This window comes from Genypterus blacodes, unplaced genomic scaffold (assembly GCF_046128005.1).
Source record: "Genypterus blacodes isolate CSIRO-AG114 ecotype Tasmania unplaced genomic scaffold, CSIRO-AGI_Gbla_v1 ptg000056l_1, whole genome shotgun sequence".
Lineage (NCBI taxonomy): Eukaryota > Metazoa > Chordata > Actinopteri > Ophidiiformes > Ophidiidae > Genypterus > Genypterus blacodes.
In genome coordinates this window covers 185,097-198,209 of record NW_027466868.1, presented here as the reverse complement: position 1 = coordinate 198,209, position 13,113 = coordinate 185,097, and the positions used below count along the sequence as shown (strand labels likewise).

The 13,113-nt window shown below is 48.8% G+C and overlaps 1 protein-coding gene across 2 annotated transcripts in view; it reads right to left on the bottom strand.

Moving 5' to 3' along the window:
* Window positions 1–127: 127 nt before the first annotated feature.
* The window catches only part of nbeal1 (neurobeachin-like 1), a 34,659-nt gene continuing 21,673 nt past the window's right edge, over window positions 128–13,113 (bottom strand). For both annotated transcript variants that reach the window (XM_076152372.1, XM_076152373.1), the window contains 33 exons: window positions 12,907–13,009; window positions 12,660–12,819; window positions 11,564–11,722; window positions 11,255–11,414; window positions 11,049–11,137; window positions 10,198–10,800; window positions 9,903–10,078; window positions 9,490–9,778; window positions 9,037–9,345; window positions 8,542–8,691; window positions 8,302–8,459; window positions 8,063–8,187; window positions 7,812–7,938; window positions 7,561–7,709; window positions 7,327–7,460; window positions 7,134–7,235; window positions 6,958–7,053; window positions 6,735–6,859; window positions 6,521–6,661; window positions 6,284–6,414; window positions 5,968–6,077; window positions 5,736–5,853; window positions 5,532–5,629; window positions 5,331–5,447; window positions 5,129–5,218; window positions 4,936–5,045; window positions 4,670–4,842; window positions 4,487–4,581; window positions 4,287–4,403; window positions 3,990–4,151; window positions 3,750–3,898; window positions 3,529–3,664; window positions 128–2,430 (listed from right to left, as the gene is read on the bottom strand). In XM_076152372.1, coding sequence (XP_076008487.1) covers window positions 2,314–2,430; window positions 3,529–3,664; window positions 3,750–3,898; window positions 3,990–4,151; window positions 4,287–4,403; window positions 4,487–4,581; window positions 4,670–4,842; window positions 4,936–5,045; window positions 5,129–5,218; window positions 5,331–5,447; window positions 5,532–5,629; window positions 5,736–5,853; window positions 5,968–6,077; window positions 6,284–6,414; window positions 6,521–6,661; window positions 6,735–6,859; window positions 6,958–7,053; window positions 7,134–7,235; window positions 7,327–7,460; window positions 7,561–7,709; window positions 7,812–7,938; window positions 8,063–8,187; window positions 8,302–8,459; window positions 8,542–8,691; window positions 9,037–9,345; window positions 9,490–9,778; window positions 9,903–10,078; window positions 10,198–10,800; window positions 11,049–11,137; window positions 11,255–11,414; window positions 11,564–11,722; window positions 12,660–12,819; window positions 12,907–13,009 — 5,078 coding nt within the window. In that variant the 3' untranslated portion in view covers window positions 128–2,313. The remainder of the gene's footprint in view (window positions 2,431–3,528; window positions 3,665–3,749; window positions 3,899–3,989; window positions 4,152–4,286; window positions 4,404–4,486; window positions 4,582–4,669; window positions 4,843–4,935; window positions 5,046–5,128; window positions 5,219–5,330; window positions 5,448–5,531; window positions 5,630–5,735; window positions 5,854–5,967; window positions 6,078–6,283; window positions 6,415–6,520; window positions 6,662–6,734; window positions 6,860–6,957; window positions 7,054–7,133; window positions 7,236–7,326; window positions 7,461–7,560; window positions 7,710–7,811; window positions 7,939–8,062; window positions 8,188–8,301; window positions 8,460–8,541; window positions 8,692–9,036; window positions 9,346–9,489; window positions 9,779–9,902; window positions 10,079–10,197; window positions 10,801–11,048; window positions 11,138–11,254; window positions 11,415–11,563; window positions 11,723–12,659; window positions 12,820–12,906; window positions 13,010–13,113) is intronic.

Below are 13,113 nucleotides of genomic sequence, written 5' to 3'. Positions count from 1 at the left end.
GGTGGACGGCTGCATGCAGTGACCAGAAGAGGGCGCCCATCTGGTCTTTACCTGACAGCGCCCCGTTTGTCCTTCTGCATCATGTGGAACCATGAAGGAATGATGACCTCAACCACGACAGCGCCTCTAAATTTAAACAAGACTTTAATGATCATTTTCCACTTGTGTATACAAAGCAGTTTGTACAGATTAGGGGGCAGAGATAAAACAGTTTGTTACAATTTAGTACCTGGAAAGTGCAAAAGTACATTTTCAAATACGTTTTTTTCAAATAAAAATCATGCTGTACATTATATACCATATTCATAAATAATCACAGATATACACACATCCATTTGATGACGGTCACAGACAATGTAGCTAAGACACAAAATATCACCTCTTCATCTATGCTGATTTCGCTTTGAAGTCCTACGCTCTTGTTTCCCATTGAATTGCGGAAGTTTAACTCCTGGAATGCTGCTTTTCCGTCGATGCGTGGTTTGGAACGATCAGCTTCGGTCATGAGAACAAACAGTTTCTACATTAGCGACACCATACTGGGGTAAAAAAAGGCACTCCGTTTGCTGCGGTCATGGAAGTCTGACAGAGGTCTTAAAGTCTGAGTGACGAAGGCAGACGACAAAACGCGCCGGAAAACAAGGAAAGTGAGTTTGTATGAGAGTTGGACTTTGCAGTCAAACTTGCTGTGACACCTCCATAAGAAAACAAACAGAAGAGTCACAGAGAAGCAAAGGAACAAACTCCAAACGACAAAGACCCACTCTGAGACGCAGCATCAACATGCGTGATGAACTCAAGGATTTGGCATAAAAACATAAACTGCATGCGTCCTTGGCATGTTCTCACACACACACACACACACACACACACACACACACACACACACACGTAGATATGGTGCAAAAATTGGAATCAAGTAAAATCTCGTCCACAGGAGCTTCCCACTGCGGCGTTCTAGTGATTGAAATATTAAAGCAAATTCGCACACAAATGCCAAATCTCCTGGGCGACCTGATGAAGGCATGCGAGTGTATTCGATTCTCGTATGAAAGCAGTCATTCTTCAAAAGAAAGAGTGTGTGTGGGATGTGGGGAATAAAGGATGAAGGTTTGGAGCGATGATCAGAGCTGAAGGCAGCCGGGGAGCAAGGTTAGGACGCGCCTACTGTCCGAGAGACGAGGAAGACGAGATAAGACGGCAACAGACACCCGAGGAAGAAGCTGTATTGCTCTGAACACTGACATCACATAGAGCCCTTGAGGATTCTTCCTCTCTCCTCCTTGGAGATGGGCAGGAAAGCTCGTAACACAGCAAAGGAATCATACCACGCAGGTATCTGTCGTCAATGTGCACTTAAGATTAAAAACAAAAAAGAAGAATATTTTACTTATAAATAAAACACAGATTCAAGTAACTTAAAACACTCGATGATGCTCAAAGAGCCTCTGAACTGCTGCGGGGAAGCGCCTCTCTCCTGCGGGAGAATGTAGTGTTTTGCTTGTGGTGACGATTGAACACAAGACAGATATCGCGATTACACAAACTAAAGCGTCTGCAGTGTTTCCTCAGAACATGTTGGCTTAAATCCATATTTCTGCCGTCTCCGTCGCTGTGTTTGGTGTCTAATCTCAAAATGGAGAACAGACAAGTCCTCTGGGGGAAATGTTTTACTTCATGAGGCTGTTTGCTGCATAGCAGGTGAACTCAGAGGGGGCAGAAAGGCCACGGGAAACCTTTAACATATCTGAAGACGGAACACTGAGCATGCACATACACACACACACACACACACACACACACGCTTACACACGCGTACAGTACATGCTTACAGCTCGGCGGTCAAGAGCTCCTGGGCTGGGAGAGCATTTAGCCGACCGATCTGTCACAGTGCCTCTGGAGAGCAGCTCCTCGTCAGGGAACGGAGCGGCCGCGCGGCGAAACGCACAAACCAGGATGGCCATCAGTTTGAGGGATGAAGAGAACGGCCGAGGCCACGAGGTGCGGCGGCGGCGGGCAGTGGTGCTGGGGCTGTATGCTGACACTTAACTCCAGGATTTGAACTACGGCGCCAGCGCCATAACGTCAAACCAGAGCACATGCACACACACATACAATGACAAACAGACCGACGTGCCGTGTTTGCGCGGACCAAACCAGTCCACCGCACATGGACCTCCAGGACGGCGCTGGAGGAATTGAAAGGAGTTCCAAACAACAGTGAGTGTGAGTGAAATGTGAACATGTTTGGGGTCAGACGGGGTGAGGTGTGTGTGTGTGTGTGTGTGTGTGTGAAGGAGGAGGTTTCGGGGCTCAGGGTTGGGTCAGTTCTGGTTCATGCTGGGTGTTGTACACCGTCTCCCCCGAGGAGATCTGGGTCAGTCGCTTGCTGGAGCCCCACAGCTTCCTCGTGATCTGGCCCGAACGCATCTGAGAAGAAGTGGAGGAGGGAAGAGGAAGAGGAAGAGTGGGGGGAGGGGGGCAAAGAAAAGCGTGAAGTCAAAGGAAATAAAAAAAAGGAGAGGGATATGATTGATGAGCGCTTGATTCGTTTGATTGATTTGTGATGCTGGTGAATTAAAAGAAAATATAAATCGAAGCTTGATTCACTTTGCTGTGAGTCAATTTGAGTGGAAAAGATGAGAAGCAGAGGTGCAAGGATACAGATATGCAAATTCAGCTTTACAATGAGGGACTGCCTACCTCACCTACGCCTGCATTCACCTACATGAAGGTCACATTCTACACTGGAGCGAGCGTGTTAGTTTGCAGTATTGGATCGTAGCTACAGCGTTAATATGTTATGGTTAATATGGCTCCACTATGCAGAGACGTTATTCACTGGCTTACGTTTGCCTCACAGCATATTCCTTATAGTTTATATAGCAAACACCCATACACGTTCAAATAATGACACTTCAGGTAAAACAGCGCGGGATGAGATGATCCCAGGGGGGTCAAAGGCCAAATCAAGTCAGAGGCCAATGAGTCTTTAAAAACAGAATGAGGTCAAGAGCAACAATGTCTTTTCACAGTTTGTGGTTCTACTGGCCGCTGTGTCGAGTCAATGAGGTGATAAAGAAAGGTCTCACATCTGTGTACACGTGTGTGTGTGTGTGTGTGTGTGTGTGAGGGTGTGTGAGGGTGAAGCCTGGACCTTATGACCGTCTGAGTGACAACCATCCCTGAGAAGGAAAGGTGATTGTGGGTTTAAAGGTCTTTGAGGTCATCCAGGCCAAAGCTGGCAACGTAGGCGATGTTTGCGTGTGAGTCTAAATCTAGCTGTTAGTGTGTTTACGTCTAAGTGAGCGTGTGTGTGTGTTCTCCAGCGTCTACAGGAGGAAGAAGGGGCTACGACTAGAGCTAATAGCGTTTGTGGGAGCTGGAAGCGGGGCTGAACACCAACTGGTCGCGCTGCTGCAGCAGGTGGGTGGGGGAGCGAGCTCGCAGCGGGGCCAGGAGGGGGGAGGACAGAAGCGGCGACGCCTCAAGGCTCTGAGCGATGTAGTTCCTCAGCGAGCTCTTTACCTCCGCCGGCTTGCCTACGCCCACGATGATGAGCTTGCCGTCCTCCAGGCCCACCAGCACGTGGCTCTGCTCCTTGGTGACGGAGACGCAGCGCACCGGCACCCGCATGGCTGTGGGCTCGGCGCACAGGGACAGGCTGCGGCGAGGAGGAGACGTTACTTACAAAGTATGAAATGAGGATTGCGGAGACACCTGCATTGAAAAGCCCTAAAGGTGTTTACCTGTAGAGGTCTCGAATGGACAAGTATCCCTGCTCGCTGCCGATGACCACATGCTCGCCTGAGACGCACATGTCCGTCACCTGCTCCTTCAGAGGCTCCGTGCAGAGATGCTTCCCGTTCACCGAGTAAAGGTGCAGAGCGTTTTTGTCCTAAGAGGAAAAATGCAAACAGAAACCATGAAGTGGTGTTTATTTACCTTACAACCTAACGCTGGTCAGACGCTTGTGAGTGTGCATGCACCTTGAGCGTGGCCTTGCCCTCCACACAGGTGTGAACCAGCAGGTGACCCTCCCAGGACACGGCCAGGTGCAGGATAGACAACGGCAGGGTGCTGTCACACGGCGGCCGCAAGCACCGCATGTACTGACCGCGACGCACTGTGTGAATGATCACCGTCCCGTCCTGGAACACACAGGGCGGAGACACACATTAGACCTGAATAACCACTGAACAAACCCATTTATAAATGCATGTAAACAAATGAGAGATTGAGCGAGTGCAGCGTGCAGAAGAGAGGCATGTGATGCGTTCTCTTACCCTCGACCCAGACACGGCCATGTCCAGCTCTGTGCTGATGCTGACGCTCACCACTTCGCCTGTGTGTCCGTGCAAAACCTGAACTGGTTTTGGATGGAGACCCACGGGAGCTCCGCCCTGCAGACGGTCACAGAATGCATCAGGGTGAGCATACATACATGAGATGCGACGATGATGATGACACAAAGCGGCGCGCTGACCTGCTGCAGAACCTGCCACACCATGCAGGTCATGTCTCGTGAGCCGGACATCAGGTGGATGCCACAGTGGTCCGTTGACAGGCAGGTCACAATGTCTGGAGAGATCGACGACATTAAGAAGTCATGGTCTTGACCTGTAAATACCAGTGGAAGCCATGTAGAGGTGTGTGGGTGTATATTTACCCATGTGACGGATGTGCTGCCCTATGGTCTTGCCCTTGACGAGGGAGGTGACCCGTAGGCTGTTGTCCCAGTGGCCGCCACTGAAGAGCAGCTTGCCATCGTGGGAAACCACAAATAGCCCGGCCGTCACCTCCACGCCAGGGGAGAAGGGCCCGGACAGGAAGCGCTGCGTCCTGAAACCGAACAGAGGAGGAAGAGTTAAGGAAGAAGAGGGCAAAGGAAATCGCGTTTGTGTGTGTGTGCGTGTGTGTGTGCAGTGTTCTCACTTGGTGTTGGACACCGTGGGGTCCTTGATGAAGGTGAAGTAGTTAGAGATGTTTTTGTTGTAAGCCAGCCACCCATGGGTCCCCATCAGGCAGTTCTGACTCACAGTCACCTGGAGACAGAAACAACATCTCAGACATCACCTTTAACATCAACATCATCTTAGAATTATTATGAGAATGATAAAGCGCTCACCATCATGTCCGGGCTGCCCTGCGTGATGAAGGAATGGCTCTGATTCTTGGGTACCACGACCTTAATCAACGGCACATTGTCACTGATGCCCTGAGAAGGTGAGAGTGAAACACCATCACAATTATTACAGCTCATCGTCTGTGAATAACCCCTCAACAATCACTGTAGTAAAGAGTGAATGAACTGAGGAACGGGATCAAACCTCGACAAAGAAGGACTTGAGCTCGCTTAGGTGTTCAAAGATGCTGAGGGGACACGAGTCCAGCTGAGCCTTCCTCTTCTCCACCTCCTCCTGAGAAAGACGCACAGGGTGGGGCTCCTGGAATTAGATCATAACCATGAGAATCATTCTTTCCCCCTTTGAAAGCATAACAGTGCCGTGCGGTTGGTTTGGCGTCTGCACCTTGAGTAACTGGCAGGGCGTCTGTCCAAAATTGCTGATCATGCCTTCTAGGGCCTTCCGCTCCTTTTCATCAGTGATAGCATCCAGGTCCACTGCCCCTGAAAAACAAAGCCAATATTTAAAATAACATTCACTACTTAGACTGAAGCTGCTCTATTATTATGATGCAGACAGATGTGAGACTATCTTCTCTGAGTGTCGTACCCTCGTAGGTGCAGTAGTAAAAGACATTGAGGGCTTCCACTGCTGCAGGACCTCTCTGCTTGTAGCCAAAGATCAGGTCGATCCAGTCATGCAGGTGGGCCGATACATACTCGGACTCCTGTCATGAAGACAAATACACACTGTGGTTACAAGATGTTCAACCGCAGTTCACTTCATAACTGCAATGTCCCAAGTGTTGCGACTTCCTTTTTAAAACTACGGTACATCTCACCAGAGCTTTGCGGTGCTTGTAGATGAAATCCTCGGGGGACTTGGCCCATTTGGGCAGAATGACGTCATTTACCCTTTCCTTGGAGATCTGCAGACGACCCAGATCAAACCCTGGACATCAAACAGAGCAGAAGCAGAGGAAAAGAGAGAGGAAAAACAAAGCGGAAAAGGAAAGAAGCGTGAAGAATACAACATATTAATGATAATCCTCTCATCAAAATTGTGAAACGATATGGATAGGTATGTACAGGTAGAATATGTTTCACATTTTGCTATTGAGGCTAAGAAGCAGCAAAGAATGCAGCTTTCAATCTCACCATTTTGGTTCTCCAGGAACTCTGGGAAGTAGAAGAACTCTGGGATCAGCTCCTTGACGTCGTTGGGGTTGTCCATGAGGGTCTGCCACGTCGCTGGGATGGAGTGGAACTGACGGTCCGCGCAATCGAACCTGAACAAAGGAGAGAAGGTGATGGTAAGGTCATCTAGAGGAACGATGCAAACACAAACACGCTTCCTTGACCCGTTAGGTCTGTTGGGGCAATCGGTCTCCTTACCGTCCACTCTGCAGCTGGATGTGCAGGGAGGTGAAGGGCTCCACTCTGATCAGGTAGTGCATCACCCCAGCAGCATTTGAGTAGTGGGTTCCATAGTGGAACCTGTCAATGGTGCCCGTTGGGTCCTCAAAACTCTCATACCTGATGGAGACGCATATGACATTAACATGAGCCTGTCAGAGGACATCGAGACGTATGGAGGGATGAAACTTACTTCTCTCTAACAGCCTTGGCATTGCGTTCATTGAGTGCAGCCACAGGCTTCGACAGATCCCTGAATACCCGAGGATCAGACAGGTCCAGCTCCTCTGAAGTGTAGTCAGCGAGAATCCAGGGGAACTGGTCGACACGGATACAAAGAATTAGCTAAGGGCCTGTGAGCGGAAAAGTTGGGATATTTCTTGCTTATACACTGAGGAAGAATGTGGAAAATGTACCACTGGGTACTGAGCCAGGTTGTTGTATGTCCTGCCTGCAATTGTGTTGAGCTGCATCAAGTAGTCAAAGTTGGAAATCTCCCGGTTCACCCATTTCTGTCATGGATACAAGGCATCAGTAAATGATTTGGAATGTGTTGCGACTCTGTTCATGCACATTTGTTTCCTGTCCTGACCTGTGTGAGTCCTGACGCTTTGAGAAGCTCCTGAGGTGAGCGGGTTCCATACAGGCTGAGGGATCTCAACAGCAACATGCGGCTGTACACTTTGTTCCTTACCTGTCATGTCAGGACATAAAAACACGTCACTCTTCCTGTCGGTAAATGTTTTTATAAGCCTTCTGAATGACATTAATAAACGGGGATTCACCTCCTTCTTGAAGTTGAGGAAGTAGTTGGTCTGGTCAATCAGGAAGATCTCCAGAGCAGAGCGGCGCAGGTTGTATCGTCGCAAGTGGACCTCTCGGATTTGCGACAGCGGCCATTTGAAATCATGGCCCACACCTTACAGACATTAGTAATCAGTACAGAGGAAATATGCGACGTTAAAATGTGATGTTTTGTCTTTCTCCATTCATCTCTCTCTCTCTCTGTGCCGCCTCACCTTCCTCTTTCTCCTGGCTGCTGTCATAGAAGTAGATGTGTTGTGTGGTGAGCTCCAGGCGGCCGGGCACCACGTCGACAACTGTTACCAGCTCACAGTCCTCCCACAGCACCAGTTTCTCCTTCTGACCAGCCTCCTCCGCCTCAACCCTGTCAGAGAGGGAGAGAGAGAGAGATAGAGCATGTGTTAACCCTTTATCTTCTTCAGGCCTATGGTGCAGCATTAGACGGTAATTTTATTGTGTGACTGACTGGTTGTTGGTGGCAGAAGGGTCCTCCTCTGGGAGCTCCAAGATGTCGTCCTCCAGGTCACTGACTTTGACTTGCTTTACAGCCTGGAGCAGTAGAGACTCTGGGTTTACACGCTGCTGATGGACACCTAAAAGCAGGGGGGGTGGCCCAACCCTTATTAATAAACAGTACAACCCCATGCAGAGCCTCATCAACCTGAATGCTGTTGGTGTTATACATAAAATCTACTCTTGTTTTTGTTCTTGTCTTACCCAAGTTGTCTCGCAGAGCGCTGGCCTCTCGGTGAAGGTCAAAGTTGTAGTTACGAACAAGTTTCAGCCTCATGCGTGAGTAGTTCTCAGCACTGGACACCCTCCACTGCATCTCGTCCTGCTGCCTGTTAGGAATAGAACAGTGAGCCTCCTTAGATACAACTTATTCATTACACTGTGCTTGATTTGCAGTGGAAAAATAAAAACAAGGCAGTGAATGTGGAAGATGAAGTCAGTACCTGTCAGCCCAGGGCCCTCGCTCACACACCAGGCCGCGGCGTGCTGCCTTCCATTGCCTTAAGGTGGCGCCGTTCTGACTGTGCTGCTGCTTCAGCATGCTGTTGTACCGTAGGTTCTCCTGGCGGCCTCGCCGTGAGAAGGGCTCCACAAACTGCTCCTGAAGGGAGTAGTGAAACGTTGCAGGGTTGTGAAGCGGCAAAGAAGAATCGCTGTGCTTGTTTATAAACAAGCTAACTAACCTGGAAGCGGATCTTGCTCTCGCCCCTCTCCCTCTCTCTTCTGTGCAGGCTGACCATGAAGCCCTCATAGCACTCCTTCCAGTAAAGAGCCATGGTCTCATGGCCCTGGCTGAATGTCTCGATTTCATACTGCTTCATGTACGGGATGATCTGAGGATAGACAACATTTAAAGTATTTATAGAAGCGGGCGTTACTGTGCAAGTCAGAATTTGAACACAAGCAGAAATTACATTGTACCACATTGTAAAACATACAGACTGTCTGTGTAAGGAACAAACAATAGGCATCAATTTGCTAAATTAATATAATTAATGATTTTCAATAAGATCCTGTAATTCAAATATTTAGTTGTTTTCTAGTTTTCGACCTCGTTGCCTTCTAATTTGCAAACATGACTGAATTATAAGTCCCTGGGTTAACATTCTTCTTTTCATCTAATGCCTTTTAAACAAACAACAAATATTAACTGAATTTGTGTAACGTTAAAAGCTCACATATTTGTCGAGGTAGACACGCCACTCAGGCGAGTTGCAGTACTGTTGGAAGTCCTCGAAAAAGGATGGGCTGCCGTTGGTGTCTGGGAGCTGCGGGAGGTGCAGCTCCATGTAGAGCAGGCGGTGGACTTTGGAGAGCAGCGTTCGCAGCAGAGGAACCAGGAAGGAGTAGGTCTCCTCCGTCTGCTCCTGGACAGAGCGACGCAGGATGCCCTCCACTTTGCCAAGAAGGTAGCAGGCCTCATCCTGGCTGGACACCTCCTTGGTCTGCAGGATGCCATTCAGTTTGGCTGTGGCCATGGCACACACCTGAGACAGAAGAACAGATGATGATCACACTGCAGGTACGCATTAACACACTCATGCCCTCTTGTTTTCTGTTTCCATAATAAAGATACAGACAATATTGTGCACTTAGTAGACACAAGAGACATGCTCATAATGCCAGCTAACCTCAGGGTCCTGCTGCGCCATGAAGCCCAGCAGCAGTCTCAGCCCAACCTGAGAGAGCTGGAACCACTGTGTGCCTGCAGAGTACCACACCATGAGGCTGTCCATCAGTGTCACAGTCTCCTCTAGCACCTTCTCCGTCCACAGCGCTGGATTGACCAGACCTTCTGCTTGTAGGAAGTCCTGTACCATGTGCAGCAACCGCACCGCATTCTCTGTGTGCTGTGGCAACGAGGCCGCCGACGCCTCACGATTGTCACTCACTGCCCACTCCAACATACGCTCCATAAGGCTGGACAGGAAGGGAGAGAACACAGGAACAGGCAGTAATCTGTTATTCACCGTTAACAAGGGAAAAATGAAAATGCGAGCTTGTTACTCATAGTGGGGATCATGGAGTTGAATAGAGTGCCGACCTCAGTTTGATCTGGTCCACAGGAAGTAGCAGCTCATTGGCAGTACCCAGCTTGGTGAGAGCGGAGAAGACCTGGCCACGTTCCAGCCACGCTGTGTCGTCAGAGCCCTCCACACCTTGCCACATCACACACAGCACAATTTCCAGTAGCATGCTGCACAGTTCCTCCTCTGCTCGCTAGGGGGCGATAACACCACAAGGTAGATCGATGAAGAGGAGGACATTGTTCAAATATATTAGCAGAAATTACACTTCATTGATGAGAATGAATAATTGCAGCAACAGCAATAAATCACCTCAGCATTGTTGAAAGACTCCCCCAGAGAAATGTTGTCACTGAAGAGAAAGCTGTCCTCAGTCAGGGAGGAATTTGCTTCGCGGTCCCCTGGGAAGGGCTTGGTGGTCTCTAGCGGTGACGGTGTGCTGGGCATGCTGCCAGGTGTCTGGCTGCCGCTCTCTCCCCCTTCATAGGCTTGGAGGTGGGACAGATCCAGAGTCAGGCCCCCTGATTTGCCCACCACCCAAGGCTTAACATGGAGATGCGGCTCTGTGGAGGCAGAGGACGTTGGCGTGTCCAGCAGCGAGATGACATCGCCATTATCCAAGCTGTCGACAGAGCGAGTGTCGCCGATGCTGAGCCGGTCATCTTCCAGCCGGTCCAAGCGATTGGCGCTGCCTGCCCGGCTCCTCCTGTCCAGCGGAAGCTCCAGGCGGTTAATGCTGCTGCCGCTGGGTCGGCTCAGGCTCAGATCCAGGCTACAGGTGCTGATGGTATCTGCACCCCGAATTGTGGTGGACCCTTCTGCCCGCAGGTAAAGCCGTATCAGGGTGTCCTGCCAACATTGCTGTTTTGAGATCTGCACGGCAGCGTCCTGCTGGGATTGGAGCAGCTGGCACACCTGGAGAGAGAAGACGAATGAATAAAGGATGTATAGGAATAGGAAAGCCAAACTGAGGCATGAATTTGTGCTCGTGTACATTTCTCTGTACGTAAGTAAATGAAGAATGAAGGCAAACAGCGTGAGGGAGATGGAAACTCTAAGTGAAGTAAAAAGCATTAGATGATACTGAATGATTGCTGGAAGCTTCAGTCATTGCCTGTGTCCAGGGGTAATCAATACCCAAAATTAATTGTGTGTTCCCTTACCCTTTTGCAGACTATGAGGCGTACACTGGGCCCTGCCCTGTGAGTGAGCTGGACCAGAGCCATTAGGTCCTTGTAGTTCACTACTTGATCTGTAGATTTGACACAGAAACACAGCAGATAAACTGGTAGAATAAAGAATAAGACACCCCACTAAAAGGCACAACCACGTGAACACACTGACAATTTTTACGAAAACAAAAGCTGACCTGTGTGGAGGATCTGGTTGAGCAGACAGCGGATCAGCGTTGGAGTGATGTGAAGTTCAGAGAAGAGCAGCGACAGGCCGGCGTAACCTGCTTCTCTCAGTCGCAAACGCTGCTTGTTCTTGTCATAGACGCGGTCGCAGCGCAACATACGCTCAAACAGCTGAAAGTGTAAAGCTTAGGTTTGTTTCTGATCGGACACTGACCAGCTGGAGACTCGTAAGGACAGCTCACTCAGTGACAAAAGTACAACACAAGTAATTGGCAGTGAGAAGCCCTTGGTGGGTTAGCATGTCTCAGAAGTAAACGCACCTTGAATACGAGCTCTCGGAGTCGGTCAGAGTGTTTGTTGTTAAGCAGGAGGGCGTAGCAGGAGTCGGCTGCCCCGGGCTCGTACAGCAGCAGAAAGAGTTGGTCTTTGGCCGGACTGGTCTGGAGGAGGCTCAGTAACAACTCCAGCAGCCCACACAACTGCAACACACACAAACACCACTCCAAATCAATAATTCACCTGAAAACACAGAGTGTAAGATATGATTTAAGTGAGGGTTATGAGTGGAAAAATTTCATTTTCTAGTTAATGGCATCAAAATCTGTACTAGACACAATTAATGAATTAATAGTATCCGAATAGACAGAAGTGAAATAGGATCAGGCGTTCATATTGACCACATGTTAACGGAGGATGCCAGCTGCTACATGTACTAGTGCAGTGTAAGAGGATACAAACAGTTGCAGACAAAATGAAAAACAAGATTGGACTTAAAAAAGAGAGGAAAACCGGAAAAGGGGGGAGGAGGTATGTCAAGATGAGGAAATGGATTCCACATAACAGCGATAGATAATATCCTGTTCAAAGCACATTCGGTGTGTCTTTAAGCACCAGAGGGAAAGATAAGGGAAAGAGTCATGGCTAAACTAAAACTAATGATGGATATTGTGATGGTAAATCTTTTCTGAGCTTTCCGCTTACGAGGGGAAAATAGATACAAAGTAATGCCAAAGGAGAGAGGCTGGCAAAACAGCTGCTAGGCGGGAAATGAGCAAACAGCTTCCTGCTCCAGTATCACTACAAAAACAAAATGCTGACATGAAAGGTCATCAAACTTGCACAATGAAATTCTCAAATGGCACAAGTTATTGGCATCAATCGGTATTGAATTATATAGGTCATCTGGGAAGAATAAACTATGAATAACCTGACCTACTCCAGTTCTCTATCTTTGCTCCAACACCTCAAAGCAAAGGCAAAAAGCCATCGGGAATACAGGGAAGCTCAAACACACTCATTAAAGGAACTCTGGTCTGGGCTGTGGTTGTGACAATAAATGGTTGGCAGTTTGAATTTCACTGGTTACCTTCCCCCCCCCTCCCCACACACACACACACCCTGATCAAACCGTCTAACCTGCTCTTCGTTTCCAATGGCAGCCATGTATCCCAGGACGCTATGCATCTCATCCTGTGACATGCCCTTGCTGATGTAGTACTTGATGAGCCCGCAGAGAGAGGCCCGGATGGTGTGAACGTCGTCCTCAATCAGATCACTTTCCTTACCGCTGCTCTTCCTGAAGTACAAAGGAGATGACAATGACGACAGTGAGGTTTAGTGAAGGTTTGAGCAAAATGTTGCACCTACTAAAATGGAGTCTCACCCGTAATACAGACGAGTGGTGTCCAACAGGAATTGCACTCCATACTTCTTCCTGAATTGCTTCCTGTTGTCTTTGATGACGGTGGACATGTACTGTATGTGACCTTAGGTACAAACAAGAGCAACAGTCAGCAATCTGCAATCAGACACTTTTCGTCCCTCTCACACTCAAAATACTACACTGGATCTTCATTAAACACAGTCTACT